Raw genomic sequence first — 25,321 nt, forward strand, 5'->3', positions numbered from 1 at the left:
TATGCTGACAGCACTCAAATCTTTCTTTCCTTTCCTACTTTTACAAATCCTCTCTACTTAGCATCACAAACTGCCTCACTATAATCCAACATTGAGTAGCATTACAGTCACTCACCCTGAACTCCTCTAAAACAGAAGTCCCATACTTTCCCTCATTAGCAGCACCCACTTCTCTTACTGACACTATCCATTTCCACCTTATTCTCTGAAGTTGGGTTCCTCAGCTAGAATCCTGGCGTGCTATTCATGAAGATCGATAACTGCATTATAAAAGCACAACACATCTTTCTAACTACTGAATGTACATAAGATACACTCACGTATACCAGTCACCACAGTCAAACCACTAATGAGTTATTTAGTATACAGGAGACTGGCTTATTGTAATATTCCACAGTCGGGGTCACAGGGCAATCATACATCGATCACTTGGCATGGATATTTTCTTGTGCTTTTCGTCACCGCCGTTGGTTTTGACATGTGATAAGCTTTTCTTTAATATATATCGTTATCAGCAACTTAAGCGTCATCAAGTCCTATACCAAACAAGGTACTTGCATTGGGTGTCATTATCAATATTTACTAATACATTTAATATGTGCATCACTGTACAGTTGGGGGATGGTGGAACTTCCGAATACTGTATCTTTACTGTGTCAAGTTATCTTGAATATACATTCTAACCTTAGTTACCACTGTAATGCCAATATTTAACAAATCCAACTGATAAACCTTTAATGTGTAAGTACACCCCTCCCCGCCGACAGAAAAGGGGGTTCAAGAGGAAGTATGGTGATGGTGCGCAGCCCGTAAGGCCAATGCCTACTCTGTGTCACGACGAATCGTGAAAAGGGGAATTAACTGGGGCGAGGGTGGGGACAAAACGACATTACCATCTGCTTAATTCCACCCCTTGGTGGATGATTAGCGTGGAACGATGATAGTTTTGGCTTCCGCTACTTCTAGATATTTCTGCCAATTTGGAGGGTTAGTTGATGTCTGATGTCTCGGACTAATACTTCTTAATGCCTCTTGTTCGGCCATTATGCCAGCATGCATATCAAGTAACCATTGTCGTAGGGCAGGGGCAATAGTTGACTTCCAATACATGGCTATTCTACACTTTGCGAAGACTAATGCTAGATCTATAAATTTGTAAAGCTGTTTACAGGCTGCTGATCGCGTCGTGATTCCTAATAAAAAATGTGAAGCGTTTGTCGTGAGTGTGGAGCCCAAGGCTTCAGTGAGAAGTCCTGACACCCATTCCCAGTAGGGAGTAAGCCAGGGTCACGCCCAAACCATGTGTGCGATGTTAGTGTCGGTATGTCGGCATCGGGGACCGGAGCCAGAAGACCCTGGATAAATGCGAGGCAGTCTCACGGGTGTGAGATACATATGGTGTAAATTAAATTGTGTGTATTTAAGGCAGGCACTCATGGCGGCTGTTTTCAGCATCGTCAGACATTGTGATTATTGTTTGGCAGTAAATGTAGTGTCAAATACTTTGTCCCAATAAGTATAAAGTGAAAGGACTGGCATACTCTTGTCAACGCGTATTGAGGTGTACAAAACAACCACGTGACAGCACGGCAATTAGCCCCATGAGTCAGTATGGACCTGAAGGGACTTCGAGGTGTCCGGTTCATCATGTGTTCTGTGCTAGACATTGACTCTGTGTTGTCTACTCGCTCATTCAATTTCTTGTGATCCTTGCGCTTGTGCCCCATATCTATATGCAGTGCGTCAATTTTTTATCCTAATGTGGACTTAGGCCCTCATTACGGTGGCAGTCTAACCGCCGACAGGTCGCTGGTGAAGACTGCCAAATTATGAGTGTGGCAGGTTTGCCTCTGGCATCCCGCCACATCCCCGACTGTACCTCCAGGGTGGTTGGACAGCCGGGCTGAAGATTAGCATCTCCGACCCAGCAACCCACTGAAGACCACCGGCGGTATCACGAGTCGGCTTTCCACCAGAGTTTCCATGACTGTAGCACTGCCACGAAAACCCTGGTGGACAGGCTACCGGTGAGAGGAAATCTCTTTCCTCTGAACGGCAGACGACTCCTCTAATCCCCCCCTGCAGTCCTGATATCCTACCACACCCCCTTCCATACCAGAACCCCCCTCCGTAGACCCCCACCCGCTTCCAGTACAGCACCCCCTTCCCCACATACGCGCATACACACCCTGCATACACACATTCACTCACACGCATCTATACACGCAATCACTCACATGCATCCATACACGCATTCACTCACACGCATCCATACACACATTCACTCACATACACCCATACACGCATTCACACAAACATTCCAATACGCACTCACTTCAACAAACATACACGCTTTCACACACCCATATACACACATGCATTCAAACACACATTCAGACACCCATACACACACGCATACACACTTACACTCAGACACGCTGACAGCACCCACTCAGACACACACACACAACACCCCATACCCTCACACTCCCCTCCCCTGTTGAACGATTGACTTACCTTGCCCAGCGAGGAGGTCGACCGGCAGGGAATAAGTGCTTCCACCACCGGCAGCGCCCCGCCATCAGGACACCACCAGGCCATATTACAGGTCGTAATACGACCGGTGGAGTCCTTTTGGCGGGGCGGGCCGGTGCTGGAACCGCCCATGCACCTCCGACCGCCAGCACAACTACTGGAGGATTTCCGCCCAAATTGTGGCAGAAATCCTTCAGTACTGTAATATGGTGGTCGGAAGACCGCCAGCACTGGCGGTCTTCTGGCGCCCGTGGCTTCGGCTGTCTTAGGAAAAGACCACCAAAGTCATAGTTAAGGCCTTAATATCTAAAACTGCGGTTAATAGATTTTCAAACTTGAGTGTGTGTTCTGATAGAATTTTTGCCAGGGATCCTTTTGAGGTGCTGTTCTCTCCTTCTCCTGCTTGGTTTTCCTGAACTTGCGCAGAAGTCTTATCACTTTTTGTACGCATTATGTTGAGGGTGGTGTGTGTCGTTGCAGTTGGCAAGCAGAGAGCGAACTGTGGTGGGTTCAGACCCGGTTGCGACGTTGGGTGCCACAGCGGCAGAGAGGAGTCGGACTAAGTCTTCGTTATTTTGATGACTGGTCTTCTTACGGCCCACATGATAGGCTGCATGTGCCGCCTGAGTATGAAGACTGCAGAGGGATGGTAGGCCGTCTTGCGGGCAAGTTCACCCAGGAGCCATAGCAGCCGAAAGGAATTGGATCAATTCCTCTCTGTGTCACAGACTGTTCTGGGCAATCTTGGGTGAGCAATCTCCGCATCTCAGGGCTCTCAGGGAGGCACAGGATTATTATTACGGGGATGAGGGCCGCCGAGCTCCGAGTTACTCAGTCGCTATTTTAGCCACGCCCCATTGACATTTGGTAAACTTGTCACAGTAACCATACTGTATGTTGCCAGAACACAACATTTGTTAACTGTCAGGCGATAGCAGACCAAGGTCAGATTTACCTTCCAGACCTTTCACCAAGCAACATGGTGGAAAGGCTCATTGGCTCAAGGTGGCTATCTGAATCTTCAACAAAAACTAATAGAAAATCTGGAGGCGGAAGGGGGAGGTAGCTACCAGAATTAAGTGAAATCTTTTTATTTTATGGTGTGCAGTGATGGAAAACACCATTCACATCCTAATACAGGAGATACTGCCATATTTGCCACGTCTGCATGATGGGCATGTAAGCTATTCTTTTATCCTGCTGCATTTAGGTGTCCTTAAAGGCCTACTCACAAACCAAGACTAGCCCATCTGTTTTCAAATTTCCCGGCATTCTTGCTTTAATGGAGAGCTTTAGGCAGGTTATTCCACTCTATAGACCACCACCTCCACCCTCATGCAATTTCAGCTTTATGCTCACTAGACACTTCCATTTGAAGTGATACACCAGTCCACATAGAAACACTTGACATTTAAGGTGGCATTTTAATTGCAATCACTTTGAGTAGCAAGTAGATTTCAATATCTCCTAATCTTTAGATGGCATGACTAGAATAGTTTTGCCCACAAATCCAAAATGTGTCCCCAAGTAAACAAAATGATAGATGTGCCATATTTGTTCCCTCATATACATTCAGTTGCATAGAGAGCTCTAAGATCACTAGACTTTCCTAAGGGTTTTCTCAGGATGAAGGGATTTCAAACACCAGTACAAATCTTTTGGTCACATCACGAAGGAGCCTATAAGCTAAACGGGTTTTATATGCTGGGTTGTTCATTGCATTCAATTATATTTCCACTAATCTGCAAGGCAATTGTTGTGCAAACACACTACGAAAGCAGACACTTTGGCTTACATTGGTAATCTATGTTTAGCGGTTACAGGGTCCTCAGTTTTCATATTCAATAAAAACAATAGTGTAGGCACTCAATCTAGACAAGAAGCAAAATACAACCAAATAAAATATCAGCACACCACTTTGTCTCTGGTCATTGAGAATCCCGTAATTGTAAAAGCCGCCCAATTCCAAAAGCACTTCAAAATCCCTCAAATGTTACAAATGTTTTCTTTCTTCCTTTCTTCACACCCTTCTTTGTTTCTTTCTTTCCTTCCTTCTTTCTTTCTTCCTTTCTTTCTTTTCTTTAATTCTTTCTTCCATATCCTACGAATGGTAAACAGTTAATAGAACATAGCATACCATATCAAACATTTATGGCTTGACCAGTCATGTTTTTATGTTTACTTTATCTTACGTTTGGTTATGGTTTTAAAGTTTTTGGAAAGAAAAAAATGAAAGTTATCATAATTCATAGAAAAAAAATCAGGATAGGAGGAACCACTAGTATTTGACGAGTGGAGAACTCTTTCCTCATTGTGTGTCCTCAGTGGATGTGAAACACACCAGATACTTTTAATATGTGACAAAATATTCTATGCTGTTACATTTGGAAGGACGCGTAGGAATGAGGAGGTATGCCACAACCCCAGTTGATTCCTTAGAGAAAGATAAATGACTTGTACTTGAGCAAGGGCTGTACCAAACTGACTATTTCCCTTCTCTTTTCAGGCCAGCACCAGACATCATGTGGTTTAAGAAAGGGGGTGAACTGCCTTCTGGAAAAGTGAAGTTTGAAAACTTCAACAAAACCCTGCGCATCGCCGGCGTCTCAGAGGAGGACTCGGGGGAGTACTTGTGCCTGGCATCCAATAAAGTGGGCAGCATCCGCCATGCCGTCTCAGTTAGAGTGAAGGGTACGAGGTTAATTATTAATGCACCTTTGCAGTCCTCCGAAGACACAGGGATGTCGGCAACCACTACAGACACGGTGCCCGGTCAGGAGCCTAGCGAGACGGGATCCCAAATAGGTGGTGCTTTCCATTCTCGCTTTTGCTTTTGAAAAAAATCTTAGTGAAGTAAGGGGTGTGGGCTTATAAGCCCCAGACACAGCTGAGATTCTGTGCATTAACCAAAATAGATAACAAGTTACCAAATTACATCTAACTGCTGTCACTCTGAGCAGAATTTGCCCGAGGTCCATTAATTCCACAATCTGAGAGACTTTTTAAGTCTTGCTTATGTGTTACAGGCAGGGGGGAGAATAGTTTTATTTGGCTTCTCCCTACAGCAGACTGAAAAACTCATTTTTCAACTATCCCAGTGGGTTATTAGCCAGAGAAAGTCGGAAACACTAAAAAAACAATTACTTAAAACTTAAAACACATTGTTTCTACCCTTGCCTAATAGTTAAGCATTCTTATGTGGTGGTCTTTGTAGGTTTGTTTATTTTGTTAGACTTGGACTTGTACAGCTCACATTGACTGTGAGTCTGGTTTACACTTTGAGGATTACAAATGCAATAGAATTAGAATGAAATATGTGAGTTACATAGCAGCCTAGTGTAGGTCCTGTACATTATTGTTGTGCACTGTCTCCTAAAACAAAATCCTTGAAATATGCATATACTTTCATTTAGGGTTACCTTTGTAAATGCAAACTCGTTTGGAGAGAATCACAAATATGCAGGCAGTGACAGAAGCTTTAAATGTTATAAAAAATAGTTAATCTTGGGCATTTAAAGTTTATAGTGTTATTTGTCATACTTCGCTTCCTCTTTCCTAAGCGGTTGTAGATTGCCTAGGTAACCTCTGAAAACGGTTCCCCAAAAAGGACACACAATCAGTTTAAAAGAAATCTAAACCCTTAATGCATAAACATAGCGCCACACATGAACTCCCATTTCTTATCGTACATCACCAACCTCCACTCCCAGTTCCTGTTTATTCCTATCTAATAGAGACTTCTAGCTGCAGTTTCTTTACCTTTGAATTCTCCCCAGGCGTCAGACTGGATCTGTAAGATTTTTTTTAGCAGTACCCCTGTGCGCCAGTAGGTGGTGTTGATCGTCTCCGCGTCCATCATCAACATTGTCTGCACAAGAAATGACATCCTGGGTTCTGTATAGGTGCCACCCAGGCAAGCCAACGTCAGTTCTTTTCTTTCCGCACCAGCCAGCACTGATCGGAAGAGAGCTACCCCTTTGTGTTTTTTGACAGGTCTTTTTCAACTTTTTTGAGCTTTTTTCAAGAACTTTTCTCCTGGTGTGTCGAGAGATGTCTTCTATGAAAATAGCTATCAAGCCCTGCAGATCCTGTTATCAGGCGATGTCTGTGACGGATCCGCACCTCTTGTGTTTGTGGTGTTTGGAGCATGACCATGACCCGAAGTCATGCTCCGAGTGCCAGGCCATACATCTGATGGCTTTGAGCAAGCAGTCCCTAAAGCTGATGGCAGCCCGGCACGCGACTCCATGCAGGTCAGGTTCTCAGTTGGGAGGAAGGTCCCAGGACCCATAGCGGAGTCCGAAGTTGTCATCAACCCATTCAAAATCCTCGGGCGATCAGGTAAGTGGAGGCCCAAGAAAAAAAAATGCAAGAAGTCGAAGCACTCTTCGACTTCCCCTCGTTGGTAGGCCGAAGCAATGAGGGAGCATCGACATTCTAGGCCTCGTTCTGCACATCCTGTGCCAACTCCATGCCCCCCTGAATATCCGGGAGCCGTAGCTACCCCTGCCTCTCCAAAATAATTTTTATAAGGCCATGCACTTTATTTTTGGCCAGTCCGACCCTGCTGGAGCGCCTTTGGGCCCTGCTGGGTAGGCCCCTTCAGATTCCGCGGCTATGTCTCTGGCCCTAGGGCTCCCAGGGATACAGTTCTGAATCCAGACCGGTCGTACTATCTTGACCTTCCCTGATTCCGGTTCCTATACCGGTGCTCCGTCCCCATTGTAATCCCCACTCTGACACAGAGCCGGATGAGTGTCGCTCAACTTTGGCGCCAGCAGGACCTTTGCCTCCTAGCTCTGATCGGAATACCAGCCTTGCGAAAAATAAAATGGACTGGCGTGAGGACTTCTCCTAATACTGACATGCTTTCCTTCCCTATCGTGGCTTCGGAGGAGGGAGCTTCTTATGCAGTGGTGTGAGGAATGCAGCTGAGGTCCTTGACCTTCAGCTACCCTCAGTGACCATCAAGACTAATCTCATGACAGAGGGGCTGCAACAGGTAGCTTGCACTTCAGAACCGCTGCCCCTGTTTAGTGATGCCCTCACTGACGTCCTACTGGGTACCTGATCTAAACCCAGCACAGGGGCTCCTGTGAGCAGGACGATTGCCCACCACCATGGCCCTGCATCTGAGGACCCAAGTTTCCTGCTTCCCCCAACTAAAAAAACAAAATCCCTTGCATGTAGTGGAACTTCTGTCCCTTCCCCCAGCAGAAAGACTGTAGGCTGTATGCCCTTTCTAAGGTAGAGCCACAGCCAGATGGCTTAGTGGGCCACTCACCTAGCCCTTTATTTTATGTCTTGTGGAAAACCCAGGAGTCTAGTGGACTTTCTGGCCCCTGGAGCAGAAAGACTGTATTGGTCATTGTGGGTGGGTTGCATTGATCTTTGCCCAATGGGCACTTGCTCTTAGTCCCCTTTCCAGCACTGTCTCCCCTGCAGAGATGGGTGCTTTGGGGCAGAGTTATGCCGCTCGGCACCAGGCAAAAGTGAATGTAGACTGTGACATTAGCACTGTGTACCATCTCGTTGTTTTGCTGTGATGTCAGCATAACAATCCTCGCATCCCAACTTTTATTTTTTTAAAGGAAAAGAAGATGCATCTGGTATTTTTACCAGAAACATTTTCTTTTCTTGTGTGGCTGTCTACTTGTTGCTGAGGGCTGCAGTGTAAAGGCACTAATTAGGTTAACCCAGGATACAATAGCATTAAACGTAGAACTAAAGCTTGAGTAAACAGATACCTGTTTAAACAGTAGGGAAAAACTTGTTCTGAAAAGAACATTTATTTCTGGTTATTGGTAGGAGTTCCTACAACACAAGAATGATTAAGTAGAATGGGATTTATTGGAAACATCAGAATTGGGAAACCACATCCAAGCTATCCAATATATGCAAATTCTTAGTAGATTGAAATCTATTTAAAATAAATTAATTTAATTAAAAAATGTAAGGAAAACATGAATAGAAACACTGTTATATCCAAAAAATATAGGGTTAGTGTTTAGACTGGTGGATTGGAGTTTAGGACAGGAGTAGGACTATGATGAAAAAAGGGGGGATTTGATGGATTTTCCTCATCCAATAACAGTTTTAAACCACACTGACATACATGACATACATGTATATAGGATTTACCGCAGGGCCTGGCCTCTGGCAAGGCCAGAAGTGAAATATCTCCACAAGCACCAACTTTCACAATGCACGATCTTTGGCCAGTGGGTGAGAGGGGTTGGCCACAAGAGTTCATCTTTGACGCAGCACTACGCCCAACCCTCTGCGGTCAGCCAGCCCCATTACGCATCACCTGTGGCCGTGAGTCTGTATCCCAACAGCAGCAGTAGTGCACTGAATACTCCCCCACCCCGCTCTTTAACTGGGTTCATGAACCCTAGACTGGATATGCAAATCTCTTTTGTTGATAATTATTTGAATGCTGGTAGGAGCCCTTTGAGTCCCCCCACATGGGGCCATAAGTTCAGAGTATGCCCACCTTATGTGTTTTATTTTTGTAGTTTTCCCAACACTGTGCTTAGGGCAACCTGTTTGGTAACGGCAACCATCACAATATTTTGTCTGTCACAATTCGGATTTCCAGACTTGCACGGACAATGAGAGATAAAATTACCTAGTCGAATGACATGCCTATTATTTTTTTTATTGGTTTCTCAAATTCTCTGTGGATTTGCAACTTAACTGTTCAGATATGTTTAAAATATAACCTCTTCATGTCCATACTTGAACACTTTTTAAACACTTAGGCCCTCATTTTGAACACGGCGGTCTGGACCACCACACCGGCGGTGGCAGTCATTACCGCCAACAGCATGACGATCCAGACATCCATATTCTGAACGTGGCAGGAGCCCTGGCGGTGGTGGCGTTTCAGATCCGCCAGGGAGGCGCAGCAAGCAGCGCTGCCCTCCGGATAATGAGTCCCATTCCACCAGCCTTTTCCTGGAGGTTTACATCACCAGGGAAAGGCCGGTGGAATGGGTGACTTCGGGCCCCTTTGGGGGCCTCTGCACTACCCATGCACTTGGCATGGTAAGTGCAGGGGCCCCCATGCATTGCCCTTTCGGGCATTTCACTGCCCGAACTACGGGCAGTGAAATGCGCAACGGGTGCTGCTGCACCCGCAGCACTGCCACATTGGCACCAGCTCCATTTGGAGCCGGCGTCAATGTTCAGGCCCTGTTTCCCGCCGGCCCAGCGGGAAGATCATTATGTAGCCGGCGGGGGGTCAGTCGCGCTAGCGGTCGTCTGTCAACCGTCAGCACAGATCACATCGGGCCTAATTTCTGAAAAACTTGTGAACATATTTATACCAAACTAAATGGCAACACTCCCTCTAGCACAGTCCTCTTTATATGCCAAGTTTGGTATAATCCATTTCAGGTATTTTTTCTGTATCCGGGAGCAAAGAATCCTATGAGAGTTACGGGAAATACCATTTTTGTGATCCCCCTATTTTTAGGTCCCCAGCTGACGGATCGGCATAAAACTTGTCATAAAAAACTGAAAATCGATGTGCAGTGTTTTGTGCAGATTTGTTGAATGGCCCCAAACATAATACAGAAAACAAAAAATGCCTTTTCAACGAAAAGTCTGACTTAACCTTAACTATAGAGGCAGTATTGTAGCCTCTGTGAAAACATATATATTTTTCTTGCTCTGGATGCATATACTTTGCACACTCCTGCAGTGTAGTCTTGGGTGCAGATGTTTGGAAGTTGTTTAATTCAAAGTAGTTTCGAGTCACAAGATTCCTTGTGATGCCTCCCTTAGCCCGAGTTCAACGAGACAGACCCCACTACAGATTGTTTTGTTTTTTTCCACCATTGTTTGGAATGTCCAAGTGCCAGCTTCTGGATTGGAAAGATCTTTTCTGATTCTATTGGTGCTAGTAATCACGGAGTCGACTTTGAGTTGCATCAGTGCAGCTTTCTCTATCCAATCATTTTGAGAACGACTGTTGATGAGGTTGTGATGGACAAACACTTCCTTTTCTGCCTGAAGGCAATTCTAAATTTGCCTGGACTGACGAAGATCGGGTCTATATCTCCTGTTAATCCCCCAGAGCAGAAGGAATTGGCATGTATGTTTGAAGGCCTTCAACTAGAGACCCATGCACTGCTGGGCAAATCACAAGTTGCAATGCCGAGAATCCACTGAGTCCCTGGACTTTTCTGAACCCTACGACATCATTGGTGCTCAGGGAGCCTAGGCCTTCCGGTATACTACTGGTGCAAGAAGAATAAAACCTGGTGTTTCTGTCCTCTGGTACTTTGAAGGCAGAGGAGGAGGAACTCCTTTTACCCTAAAGGACAGGCCCTAAGAGACCACTCCTAGAGCTTCTTTTCCATCACTCACCCAAGGATCAAACCTTTGGGGATCATACTAAAAATGCCATTATGTTGAGACCATGCCCCACCTTTGAGAGAGTCTGGCACTGAGCCCTCAGGCAAAAAGTCACAAGAAACATTGATTTTCCAGTTAGGCTTAAGGCTCTGAGAACTCTTGACTAAGAGAGACTCTTTGTGCTCCTTGAGAGCCTCTGCAAAGGGCACCAAACTGGACACCCATCCACTGGAGTTTAACCCAGAACCTCAGCGGAGCCATAGTCAGAATAGATATCAGCTTCGAAGGCGAGTCTGAGACAAGGATTCCTTGCCAAAAGTGCCATCAAGCTGGATCCACCATGAGCGCTAAGAGGTCTGCTTCATGTACTGCCATCTTCTAAAAAAAAGTTGGAACTCTGTGGCTTAACTTAGTGTCATACCAATTTCAAGTTCTTTTCTTTACCAAATGCCTAGCGGTCACAGCTGTGCAGAATTGCTACCCATGTCTACATGATTACATGATAAAAAGCTACAGCTAAGAGCAATGCCTAGCACCGTCTTAGACGGCAATAACGCTGTTACATGGGACAGGTTGCATGTCAGTGATAAAAAGTTGTATCTCAACCCACAGTAAATCCTGCTGTTTCTAAGATCTGTCCTAACTGCTGCCATGGAGAAGGACCACCCAAACCAAGAGAGGGTGATGTAATTCCAAAGGCTACCACGTTTTTTTATTTAGGCAGCACATCCGCTTATGGTAAGGACAGTACTGAAACTATTGGAGATGATAATTTCATGCATGGTGATAGTGTCCCACGCAAGGCTAACCAATCAGCCACTGCAAGAGTACCGAGATAATTCCACTCCGCAGCCAGAGTGGAATCTCTGCCCTCGGGGTGCAATCTCCACACTCTGGGCAGATCTCCACCCGAGTGCTTAGATTCCACCCCAAGTGTGGACGTAAAGATACTACTCATAACTTACCTTTGTGAATACCAAAAAATAGTAAAGTTAGACTTTTAATCTAAACTTAGGCCAAAAGTCTAACGTTACCTTTGTTAATCAGGCCCTTAGCCTTTTACTGTCTCACCTGGGACACAACAATCCTCATAGAAATGGACAACATGACTGCAATATTCTACATCCAGAAGCACGGGAGAACCCACAGTTATCAGCTCTATCCTAAAATGTTCTGCATTAGACCATTTGAAATCCTACTCAGCTCCTTGTGAGCAAATGCTGAGAGGGAGGGGACAAAATCTTTGCGGACCTTCTAAGCAGAATGCATCAACAAGGCCATGGATGGGAAAAGCTTCCTCAAATGTTTTAAAGGTACTTTAGCTAGTGGGCCACTTCTACTGTCAATCTGTATGCCTCCGCGCAAGATGGCAAAAGTTAATCTCACAGTATCAACTTCTAAAGTCCAGGGGCAAGACAACATTGAAGAACTGGTCAAAGATATTTGCCAAGGCGTTACCTCCACTGCCACTGATACCATATGTTGTGTGAAAAATGAAGCAGGTATCCATTATTGTCATTCTAGTGACTCAGACTTGGGCAAGACAACTGTGGTACTTGGTGCTGCTGGAAATGTTGATTCATCCCCACAAAAAGCTTCTGCTCAGACTAAATCTACTGACTCTGTACCAAGCCAAGCTCTGTCACCAGACCTTCCAGGCAGCTAAATCTAGCCATCTGACACCTAAGGTCTCAAACTTCCATAGGAATGTGTAAGTCCTGAGTGAGGGACATAAACCTACTAGGCTTGGTCAAAGTGGAAACAATTTGTCCACTACTGTTTCAGTAAACAAATACACCCCTTACTGTATCTGTTCAGGACATTGCCTGCTTTATTTTATATCTGAAAAAGCTGGGTTGGCATACACATGCCTTCATTTTCATTTTGCCGCAATCTACATGCAAAACGTGGAAAATTAGTGTTCGATGGCATATGTTGCTGCAGATACACATGTTTGGCACAGTCCGCTGCCTGGTGTTGGGCTCGGAGTATTACAAGTTGTTTTTCTTCGAAGAAGTCTTTTTTGGTCACGGGACCGAAGGACTCCTCCCTCTTCGGCTCCATTGCGCATGGGCGTCGACTCCATCTTAGATTGTTTTTTTTCCGCTGTCGGGTTCGGACGTATTCCTTTTCGCTCCGTGTTTCGGTTCGGAAAGTTAGTTAGAATCTCGGAAGAAAGCGTCGGTATTGTTCCGTTCGGTATCGGGATAGTTAGGTACATCGACACCGATCATCGGAAGACTTTGGGGTAGCTTCGATCCCCCCATCGGGGCCTGGTCTGCCCGACCGCGTGCGACATCGAAGCCGATGGAACGGACCCCGTTCCGTTTCTGCCCAAAATGTCACAGTAAGTATCCTTATACAGATCAGCACTTGGTCTGTAACTTGTGCTTGTCCCCCGAGCACAAGGAGGATACCTGTGAGGCCTGTCGAGCCTTCCGGTCCAGAAAAACACTCCGGGACCGAAGAGCCAGGCGTCAACAAATGGCGTCCACGCCGACAAAACAACGTTTCGACGACGAAGAGGAAACATTCTCGGTTCCGGAATCAGAATCCGGAGACTCCGACGTCGAACAATAGCAACAAACTGTGAGTAAGACGTCGAAAAGTAAATCCATCGACAAACCGAAAGCCCAGGGGACGCCACTGCCAACAGGCCATGGCTCGACCCATAAAACAGGCGACCCGTCGAAGGCGCCGAAAAAGGGCACGCCCATAGCGAAGACACCCGACTCCGGTCGAGGGACCGCCATGGAGCAACCTCGGAGCCGAGAAAGCGGCTCCGAGAGACAAAAACAAGATACCGGCACCGAAAAACATCGGCACCGAGAATCCATGCCGAAAGGAACAAAAATTCTGTCGGTGCCGAAACCGAAAAAAGATTCTCTCTCGGCGCCGAAAAATACCACACCTTCATCCTACTCAGAGGAACAAGGAATAAGTGGCCAAATGCACAGATTTGGACAAGAGCTCCAAAGTGTAGAATCAGACTACACACAAAAGAGACTGTACATCCAGCAAGACACAGGGAAGATATCAACCCTTCCCCCAATAATAAGGAAAAGAAGGATGAGTCTCCTCAAGGATGACGCACAACCACAAGCCAAAGTGGTTAAAAAAGTCACGCCTCCGCCCTCTCCACTACAACAGGCATCTCCGGCACAAACACCGCCACAAATGCACTGTAAAGAAATGGCTCCCTGTTGCAGTTACCCCCCACTTTTTGCCTGATACTGATGCTGACTTGACTGAGAAGTGTGCTGGGACCCTGCTAACCAGGCCTCAGCACCAGTGTTCTTTCACCTAAAATGTACCATTGTTTCCACAATTGGCACACCCTGGCATCCAGATAAGTCCCTTGTAACTGGTACCTCTGGTACCAAGGGCCCTGATGCCAGGGAAGATCTCTAAGGGCTGCAGCATGTATTATGCCACCCTAGAGACCCCTCACTCAGCACAGACACCCTGCTTACAAGCCTGTGTGTGCTAGTGAGAACAAAATTAGTAAGTCGACATGGCACTCCCCTCAGGGTGCCATGCCAGCCTCTCACTGCCTATGCAGTATAGGTAAGACACCCCTCTAGCAGGCCTTACAGCCCCAAGGCAGGGTGCACTATACCATAGGTGAGGGTACCAGTGCATGAGCACTGTACCCCTACAGTGTCTAAGCAAAACCTTAGACATTGTAAGTGCAGGGTAGCCATAAGAGTATATGGTCTGGGAGTCTGTTTTACACGAACTCCACAGCACTATAATGGCTACACTGAAAACTGGGAAGTTTGGTATCAAACTTCTCAGCACAATAAATGCACACTGATGCCAGTGTACATTTTATTGCAAAATACACCCCAGAGGGCACCTTAGAGGTGCCCCCTGAAACTTAACCGACTGTCTGTGTAGGCTGACTAGTTCCAGCAGCCTGCCACACTAGAGACATGTTGCTGGCCCCATGGGGAGAGTGCCTTTGTCACTCTGAGGCCAGTAACAAAGCCTGCACTGGGTGGAGATGCTAACACCTCCCCCAGGCAGGAGCTGTGACACCTGGCGGTGAGCCTCAAAGGCTCACCCCTTTGTCACAGCCCAGCAGGGCACTCCAGCTTAGTGGAGTTGCCCGCCCCCTCCGGCCACGGCCCCCACTTTTGGCGGCAAGGCTGGAGGGAACAAAGAAAGCAACAAGGAGGAGTCACTGGGCAGTCCGGACAGCCCCTAAGGTGTCCTGAGCTGAGGTGACTCTAACTTTTAGAAATCCTCCATCTTGCAGATGGAGGATTCCCCCAATAGGGTTAGGATTGTGACCCCCTCCCCTTGGGAGGAGGCACAAAGAGGGTGTACCCACCCTCAGGGCTAGTAGCCATTGGCTACTAACCCCCCAGACCTAAACACGCCCTTAAATTTAGTATTTAAGGGCTACCCTGAACCCTAGAAAATTAGATTCCTGCAACAACAAGAAGAAGGACTGCCCAGCTGAAAACCCCTGCAGAGGAAGACCAGAAGACAACAACTGCCTTGGCTCCAGAAACTCACCGGCCTGTCTCCTGCCTTCCAAAGAACTCTGCTCCAGCGACACCTTCCAAAGGGACCAGCGACCTCTGAGGACTGCCCTGCTTCGACGACGACAAGAAACTCCCGAGGACAGCGGACCTGCTCCAAAAAGACTGCAACTTTGTTTCAAGAAGCAGCTTTAAAGAACCCTGCAACTCCCCGCAAGAAGCGTGAGACTTGCAACACTGCACCCGGCGACCCCGACTCGGCTGGTGGAGAACCAACACCTCAGGGAGGACCCCCGGACTACTCTACGACTGTGAGTACCAAAACCTGTCCCCCCTGAACCCCCACAGCGCCGCCTGCAGAGGGAATCCCGAGGCTTCCCCTGACCGCGACTCTCTGAAACCTAAGTCCCGACGCCTGGAAAAGACCCTGCACCTGCAGCCCCCAGGACCTGAAGGACCGGACTTTCACTGGAGAAGTGACCCCCAGGAGTCCCTCTCCCTTGCCCAAGTGGAGGTTTCCCCGAGGAAGCCCCCCCTTGCCTGCCTGCAGCGCTGAAGAGATCCGTTGATCTCTCATAGACTAACATTGCAAACCCGACGCTTGTTTCTACACTGCACCCGGCCGCCCCCGCGCTGCTGAGGGTGAAATTTCTGTGTGGGCTTGTGTCCCCCCCGGTGCCCTACAAAACCCCCCTGGTCTGCCCTCCGAAGACGTGGGTACTGACCTGCAAGCAGACCGGAACCGGGGCACCCCCTTCTCCCCATTCTAGCCTATGCGTTTTGGGCACCACTTTGAACTCTGCACCTGACCGGCCCTGAGCTGCTGGTGTGGTAACTTTGGGGTTGCTCTGAACCCCCAACGGTGGGCTACCTTGGACCAAGAACTGAACCCTGTAAGTGTCTTACTTACCTGGTAAAACTAACAAAAACTTACCTCCCCCAGGAACTGTGAAAATTGCAGTGTGTCCACTTTTAAAACAGCTATTTGTGAATAACTTGAAAAGTATACATGCAATTGAAATGATTCAAAGTTCCTAATGTACTTACCTGCAATACCTTTCAAACAAGATATTACATGTTAAATTTGAACCTGTGGTTCTTAAAATAAACTAAGAAAAGATATTTTTCTATAACAAAACCTATTGGCTGGATTTGTCTCTGAGTGTGTGTACCTCATTTATTGTCTATGTGTATGTACAACAAATGCTTAACACTACTCCTTGGATAAGCCTACTGCTCGACCACACTACCACAAAATAGAGCATTAGTATTATCTATTTTTACCACTATTTTACCTCTAAGGGGAACCCTTGGACTCTGTGCATGCTATTCCTTACTTTGAAATAGCACATACAGAGCCAACTTCCTACATTGGTGGATCAGCGGTGGGGTACAAGACTTTGCATTTGCTGGACTACTCAGCCAATACCTGATCACACGACAAATTCCAAAATTGTCATTAGAAATTGATTTTTGCAATTTGAAAAGTTTTCTAAATTCTTAAAAGACCTGCTAGGGCCTTGTGTTAGATCCTGTTTAGCATTTCTTTTAGAGTTTAAAAGTTTGTAAAAGTTTGAATTAGATTCTAGAACCAGTTGTAGATTCTTAAAAAGTATTCCAACTTTTAGAAGCAAAATGTCTAGCACAGATGTGACTGTGGTGGAACTCGACACCACACCTTACCTCCATCTTAAGATGAGGGAGCTAAGGTCACTCTGTAAAATAAAGAAAATAACAATGGGCCCCAAACCTACCAAAATACAGCTCCAGGAGCTTTTGGCAGAGTTTGAAAAGGCCAACCCCTCTGAGGGTGGCAACTCAGAGGAAGAGGATAGTGACTTGGAGGAAAATTCCCCCCTACCAGTCCTATCTAGGGAGAACAGGGTCTCTCAAACCCTGACTCCAAAAATAATAGTCAGAGATGCTGGTTCCCTCACAGGAGAGACCAACACCTCTGAAATCACTGAGGATAACTCCAGTGAAGAGGACATCCAGTTAGCCAGGATGGCCAAAAGATTGGCTTTGGAAAGACAAATCCTAGCCATAGAGAGGGAAAGACAAGAGATGGGCCTAGGACCCATCAATGGTGGCAGCAACATAAATAGGGTCAGAGATTCTCCTGACATGTTGAAAATCCCTAAAGGGATTGTAACTAAATATGAAGATGGTGATGACATCACCAAATGGTTCACAGCTTTTGAGAGGGCTTGTGTAACCAGAAAAGTGAACAAATCTCACTGGGGTGCTCTCCTTTGGGAAATGTTCACAGGAAAGTGTAGGGATAGACTCCTCACACTCTCTGGAAAAGATGCAGAATCTTATGACCTCATGAAGGGTACCCTGATTGAGGGCTTTGGATTCTCCACTGAGGAGTATAGAATTAGATTCAGGGGGGCTCAAAAATCCTCGAGCCAGACCTGGGTTGATTATGTTGACTACTCAGTGAAAACACTGGATGGTTGGGTAACTGGAAATGAAGTGTATGACTATGTTGGGCTTTATAATTTGTTTATGAAAGAACACATTTTAAGTAACTGCTTCAATGAAAAGTTGCATCAGTATCTGGTAGACTTAGGTCCAATTTCTCCCCAAGAATTGGGAAAGAAGGCAGACCACTGGGTCAAGACTAGGGTAACCAAAACTTCCACTGGGGGTGACCAAAAGAAAGGGGTTACAAAGCCTCCCCAGGAGAAAGTGGGTGACACTAGAAACAAAGAAAAAGAGTCCCCTGTAGGCCCCCAAAAACCAGACCAGGTGGGTGGGCCCAGAGACACAACCCAAAACAAAGGTGGGTACCAGGGTAAGAGCTGGGATGCCACTAAGGCATGGTGCCATAACTGTAAACAGACAGGGCACCACACCAAGGACACTTCTTGTCCCAAAAACAAACCCCCTAGCAAAACCCCAGGGGTAACCAGTGTAGCCATTGGAGATGACTCCTCAGATGAGGAGGTCTTCATAGCCTTCAACTGGAAAAAGGGCCCAACAGGTGAGTTGGAGATTCCAGAGGGAAGTAGACACTTCCACCACCTACTGGTGAATGGAATCCCAGCCACTGCCCTGAGAGACACTTGTGCCAGTCACACTATTGTGCATGACAGGCTGGTGTTCTCAAACCAGTACATCCCAGGTGAGACTGCCAGAGTAAGAGTTAGCCCAGACAGGGTCACTTGTAGGCCAGTGGCTTTTGTGCCCATAGAAGTGGGTGGGACTTTTAGCTGGAGAAGGGTGGTAGTCAGTACAGACCTCCCCCTTGATTGTCTCCTTGGAAATGACTACCCAGAGGTTAGTCAGAGCCTAAGAGAATAACTGGTCCAGGGCCAGTCCTCTCCCAAGGATTCTGGAGTGCCTGCCTCTGCAGTAAATGCCAGTAGGCCCCAGAAGAAAAAGAAAAGGAAACAGAGTAGGAAAGGTGGACAACCTTTAGCCAAGGTTCCAGCAAGCCAAGGAGATTCTGCTCCAGTAGAGGAGAACTCCAAAAGTGGCTCTGATAAAGTCCAACCTGACCCACAAGAAGTCCTGGCTAGTCAGGCAACTGTTAAATCTGAGTGGGTGGCTCCTCAGCTAACAGAAGAAAGAGTGGAAGAAGGGTGTTTACTACAAGATGTGGTAACCCCCCACTCTAATACAGCAGACAGGCACCCTGAACCCAAAGAAGCCTGTAACTTAGCCCCTTCCCTTGTAGGTGAAGAGCTAAAGGTGTGGTTCTGGGCACTGACAGCTGTCAGTGGCCTCTGCTGGGTGTTAGCCTTTATGGCTGCACTATCCTTGGCATGGTGGTCAGACCCCATGCCAAATAGCAAGTTAGGCCCCCTGACCCTGTTGGTCATGGTGGGGTTACTCCAGCTCTGGGTAACCTCTTTGGGTAAGCTAGGGGTGACCCTGGCTAAGATAAGATTAGCAGAGGTGGATACCTCTAACCCCAAAATAGAGGGAATGAGTGAAGACATAAAAAGCACAGACAAGAGGCAGTTCAGACTAGGTCCTATCACTGTGGAAGTGGGTCAGTTCCCCAGAGGGAATGACCTGAACAGGAGGATGTAAGGCAGAGTAGGCCCTGCAACAAACCAGCCTATTTCCTCTACTCTTCCTCGCCTGACAGACTAGGAAGACTCTCCCAGCTTGGGCTGAGTCTCCTGGCCTGTGGGCTGGGGGGGGCTTGTGTAAAGAAATGGCTCCCTGTTGCAGTTACCCCCCACTTTTTGCCTGATACTGATGCTGACTTGACTGAGAAGTGTGCTGGGACCCTGCTAACCAGGCCTCAGCACCAGTGTTCTTTCACCTAAAATGTACCATTGTTTCCACAATTGGCACACCCTGGCATCCAGATAAGTCCCTTGTAACTGGTACCTCTGGTACCAAGGGCCCTGATGCCAGGGAAGATCTCTAAGGGCTGCAGCATGTATTATGCCACCCTAGAGACCCCTCACTCAGCACAGACACCCTGCTTACAAGCCTGTGTGTGCTAGTGAGAACAAAATGAGTAAGTCGACATGGCACTCCCCTCAGGGTGCCATGCCAGCCTCTCACTGCCTATGCAGTATAGGTAAGACACCCCTCTAGCAGGCCTTACAGCCCCAAGGCAGGGTGCACTATACCATAGGTGAGGGTACCAGTGCATGAGCACTGTACCCCTACAGTGTCTAAGCAAAACCTTAGACATTGTAAGTGCAGGGTAGCCATAAGAGTATATGGTCTGGGAGTCTGTTTTACACGAACTCCACAGCACCATAATGGCTACACTGAAAACTGGGAAGTTTGGTATCAAACTTCTCAGCACAATAAATGCACACTGATGCCAGTGTACATTTTATAGCAAAATACACCCCAGAGGGCACCTTAGAGGTGCCCCCTGAAACTTAACCGACTGTCTGTGTAGGCTGACTAGTTCCAGCAGCCTGCCACACTAGAGACATGTTGCTGGCCCCATGGGGAGAGTGCCTTTGTCACTCTGAGGCCAGTAACAAAGCCTGCACTGGGTGGAGATGCTAACACCTCCCCCAGGCAGGAGCTGTGACACCTGGCGGTGAGCCTCAAAGGCTCACCCCTTTGTCACAGCCCAGCAGGGCACTCCAGCTTAGTGGAGTTGCCCGCCCCCTCCGGCCACGGCCCCCACTTTTGGCGGCAAGGCTGGAGGGAACAAAGAAAGCAACAAGGAGGAGTCACTGGGCAGTCCGGACAGCCCCTAAGGTGTCCTGAGCTGAGGTGACTCTAACTTTTAGAAATCCTCCATCTTGCAGATGGAGGATTCCCCCAATAGGGTTAGGATTGTGACCCCCTCCCCTTGGGAGGAGGCACAAAGAGGGTGTACCCACCCTCAGGGCTAGTAGCCATTGGCTACTAACCCCCCAGACCTAAACACGCCCTTAAATTTAGTATTTAAGGGCTACCCTGAACCCTAGAAAATTAGATTCCTGCAACAACAAGAAGAAGGACTGCCCAGCTGAAAACCCCTGCAGAGGAAGACCAGAAGACAACAACTGCCTTGGCTCCAGAAACTCACCGGCCTGTCTCCTGCCTTCCAAAGAACTCTGCTCCAGCGACGCCTTCCAAAGGGACCAGCGACCTCTGAGGACTGCCCTGCTTCGACGACGACAAGAAACTCCCGAGGACAGCGGACCTGCTCCAAAAAGACTGCAACTTTGTTTCAAGAAGCAGCTTTAAAGAACCCTGCAACTCCCCGCAAGAAGCGTGAGACTTGCAACACTGCACCCGGCGACCCCGACTCGGCTGGTGGAGAACCAACACCTCAGGGAGGACCCCCGGACTACTCTACGACTGTGAGTACCAAAACCTGTCCCCCCTGAGCCCCCACAGCGCCGCCTGCAGAGGGAATCCCGAGGCTTCCCCTGACTGCGACTATCTGAAACCTAAGTCCCGACGCCTGGAAAAGACCCTGCACCCGCAGCCCCCAGGACCTGAAGGACCGGACTTTCACTGGAGAAGTGACCCCCAGGAGTCCCTCTCCCTTGCCCAAGTGGAGGTTTCCCTGAGGAAGCCCCCCCTTGCCTGCCTGCAGCGCTGAAGAGATCCATTGATCTCTCATAGACTAACATTGCAAACCCGACGCTTGTTTCTACACTGCACCCGGCCGCCCCCGCGCTGCTGAGGGTGACATTTCTGTGTGGGCTTGTGTCCCCCCAGGTGCCCTACAAAACCCCCCTGGTCTGCCCTCCGAAGACGCGGGTACTGACCTGCAAGCAGACCGGAACCGGGGCACCCCCTTCTCCCCATTCTAGCCTATGCGTTTTGGGCACCACTTTGAACTCTGCACCTGACCGGCCCTGAGCTGCTGGTGTGGTAACTTTGGGGTTGCTCTGAACCCCCAACGGTGGGCTACCTTGGACCAAGAACTGAACCCTGTAAGTGTCTTACTTACCTGGTAAAACTAACAAAAACTTACCTCCCCCAGGAACTGTGAAAATTGCACTAAGTGTCCACTTTTAAAACAGCTATTTGTGAATAACTTGAAAAGTATACATGCAATTGAAATGATTCAAAGTTCCTAATGTACTTACCTGCAATACCTTTCAAACAAGATATTACATGTTAAATTTGAACCTGTGGTTCTTAAAATAAACTAAGAAAAGATATTTTTCTATAACAAAACCTATTGGCTGGATTTGTCTCTGAGTGTGTGTACCTCATTTATTGTCTATGTGTATGTACAACAAATGCTTAACACTACTCCTTGGATAAGCCTACTGCTCGACCACACTACCACAAAATAGAGCATTAGTATTATCTATTTTTACCACTATTTTACCTCTAAGGGGAACCCTTGGACTCTGTGCATGCTATTCCTTACTTTGAAATAGCACATACAGAGCCAACTTCCTACATGCACTCACCAGCGCAAACTACCATAAGTCAAGATAATCAGGATCAAGACGCTTGGGACCTATACGACACCCCAGTGCCGGACAATGATCCAGATTCATACCCCACAAAGCCGTCACCGCCAGAGGACAGTACCTCATACTCACAACTGGTGGCTAGGGCTGCAGAATTCCACAATGTCCAACTGCATTCAGATCCTATAGAGGATGATTTTTTATTTAACACCCTCTCGGCTACACATAGCCAGTATCAATGTCTCCCAATGCTACCGGGGATGTTACGGCACGCAAAACAAATTTTTGAAGAGCCCGTAAAATCAAGAGCCATCACCCCAAGGGTGGATAAAAAAATACAAACCACCACCCACAGATCCAGTGTTTATTACTTCGCAGTTACCACCTGACTCCGTAGTAGTAGGAGCAGCTCGCACAAGAGCAAATTCCCATACATCTGGCGACGCCCCACCTCCGGACAAAGAAAGCAGAAAATTTGATGCAGCAGGGAAAAGAGTAGCATCACAGGCAGCCAACCAGTGGCGCATCGCAAATTCTCAAGCGCTGCTGGCCAGATATGACCGCGCTCACTGGGATGAGATGCAACTTCTCGTAGACCATCTTCCCCAAGAATACCAAAAAAGGGCGCAGCAAATAGTTGAAGAGGGACAAACAATCTCAAACAATCAAATCCGCTCTTCACTGGACGCAGCCGATACTGCAGCGAGAACAGTCAACACTGCTGTCACCATAAGGAGACACGCTTGGCTCCGCACTTCAGGCTTCAAACCTGAAATCCAGCAGGCTGTCCTTAATATGCCCTTCAACGAAAAACAACTTTTTGGCCCTGAAGTGGACACAGCCATTGAAAAACTTAAAAAGGACACAGACACGGCCAAGGCCATGGGCGCACTCTACTCCCCGCAGAGCAGAGGCTCTTTTAGAAAAACTCCATTTAGAGGGGGGTTTCGTGGCCAACCCACAGACACCACCAGCCAACAAACAAGAACCACACCATATCAGGGTTCCTTCCAAAGGGGAGGTTTCAGGGGATATAGGGGGGGTCAATTCCCAAGGAGTAGGGGAAGATTCCAGACTCCAAAAACACCTCCACCTAAACAGTGACTTTCAAGTCACGCAACCCCTTCACTCAACACCAGTGGGGGGAAGACTAAGCCAATTCTACCAATCTTGGCAATAGATTACAACAGACAATTGGGTATTAGCAATAATCCAACATGGCTATTGCATAGAATTCCACAAATTCCCACCAAACATCCCTCCCAAAACACGCAAAATGTCACCACAACATTTAGAACTTTTAGGACTAGAAGTTCAAGCACTACTGCAAAAGGATGCAATAGAGTTAGTACCAGTACAACAAAAAAACACAGGAGTTTACTCCCTGTACTTTCTAATTCCAAAAAAAGACAAAACATTAAGACCAATATTAGATCTCAGGACACTAAATACCTACATCATATCGGACCATTTTCACATGGTCACACTACAAGACATCATTCCACTGCTCAAACAGCAAGATTACATGACCACATTAGACCTAAAGGATGCGAACTTTCATATACCAATACACCCTTCTCACAGAAAGTACCTACGGTTCGTATTCAAAGGAATACATTACCAATTCAAAGTGTTGCCATTCGGAATAACAACTGCACCAAGAGTGTTCACAAAATGTCTAGCAGTAGTAGCAGCACACATCAGGAGACAACAAATACATGTGTTCCCTTACCTAGACGATTGGCTAATCAAGACCAACACAGTAAAGAAATGCGCAAACGACACCACATGTGTCATACAAACCCTTCACAAACTGGGGTTTTCCATCAACTATACAAAATCACACCTAGAACCGTGTCAGACACAACAATATCTAGGAGCAACCATCAACACATCAAAAGGAATTGCCACTCCAAGCCCACAAAGAGTGCAGGCATTCCACAAGGTAATAAGTGCTATGTTTCCAAACCAAAAGATACAAGCAAAATTTGTGCTAAAACTTCTAGGCATGATGTCATCATGCATAGCCATTGTCCCAAACGCAAGACTACACATGCGACCCTTACAACAGTGTCTAGCATCACAATGGTCACAGGCACAGGGTCAACTTCAAGATCTGGTGTTGGTAGACCGCCAAACATACCTCTCGCTTCTATGGTGGAACAGCAAAAATTTAAACAAAGGGCGGACATTTCAGGACCCAGTGCCTCAATACGTTATAACAACAGATGCTTCCATGACAGGGTGGGGAGCACACCTCAATCACCACAGCATTCAAGGACAATGGGACATACACCAAACAAAATTTCATATCAATTACCTAGAACTGTTAGCAGTATTTCTAGCGTTGAGAGCCTTCCAACCCATTATAACACACAAATACATTCTTGTCAAAACAGACAACATGACAACAATGTATTATTTAAACAAACAAGGAGGAACACACTCAACACAATTGTGCCTCCTAACACAAAAAATTTGGCAGTGGGCGATTCACAACAACATTCGCCTAATAGCACAATTTATTCCAGGAATACAAAACCAGCTAGCAGACAACCTTTCGCGAGACCACCAACAAGTCCACGAATGGGAAATTCACCCCCAAGTTCTGAACAAGTACTTTCAAATTTGGGGAACACCCCAGATAGATTTGTTCGCAACAAAAGAAAACTCAAAATGCCAAAACTTCGCATCCAGGTACCCACACCGCGAATCACAAGGCAATGCTCTATGGATGAGTTGGTCAGGGATATTTGCATACGCTTTTCCCCCTCTCCCTCTCCTTCCCTATCTAGTAAACAAGTTGAGTCAAAACCAACTCAAACTCATACTGATAGCACCCACATGGGCAAGACAACCTTGGTATACAACTCTACTAGACCTTTCACTAGTACCGCATGTCAAACTACCCAACAGACCAGATCTGTTAACACAACACAAACAACAGATCAGGCATCCAAACCCAGCATCATTGAATCTGGCAATTTGGCTCCTGAAATCCTAGAATTCGGACACTTAGACCTCACACAAGAATGCATGGAGGTCATAAAACAAGCTAGAAAACCTTCCACTAGACAC

At 47.0% G+C, this 25,321-nt stretch overlaps 1 protein-coding gene across 7 annotated transcripts in view; it reads left to right on the top strand.

The window, feature by feature from the left end:
- NFASC (neurofascin) overlaps positions 1–25,321 on the top strand; it is a 733,849-nt gene that overhangs the window by 393,162 nt on the left and 315,366 nt on the right. For all 7 annotated transcript variants that reach the window (XM_069238522.1, XM_069238515.1, XM_069238519.1 and 4 more), the window contains one exon: positions 5,042–5,226. In XM_069238522.1, the coding sequence (XP_069094623.1) occupies positions 5,042–5,226 (185 nt within the window). The remainder of the gene's footprint in view (positions 1–5,041; positions 5,227–25,321) is intronic.

This window comes from Pleurodeles waltl, chromosome 6 (assembly GCF_031143425.1).
Source record: "Pleurodeles waltl isolate 20211129_DDA chromosome 6, aPleWal1.hap1.20221129, whole genome shotgun sequence".
NCBI classification, from domain to species: Eukaryota; Metazoa; Chordata; class Amphibia; order Caudata; family Salamandridae; genus Pleurodeles; species Pleurodeles waltl.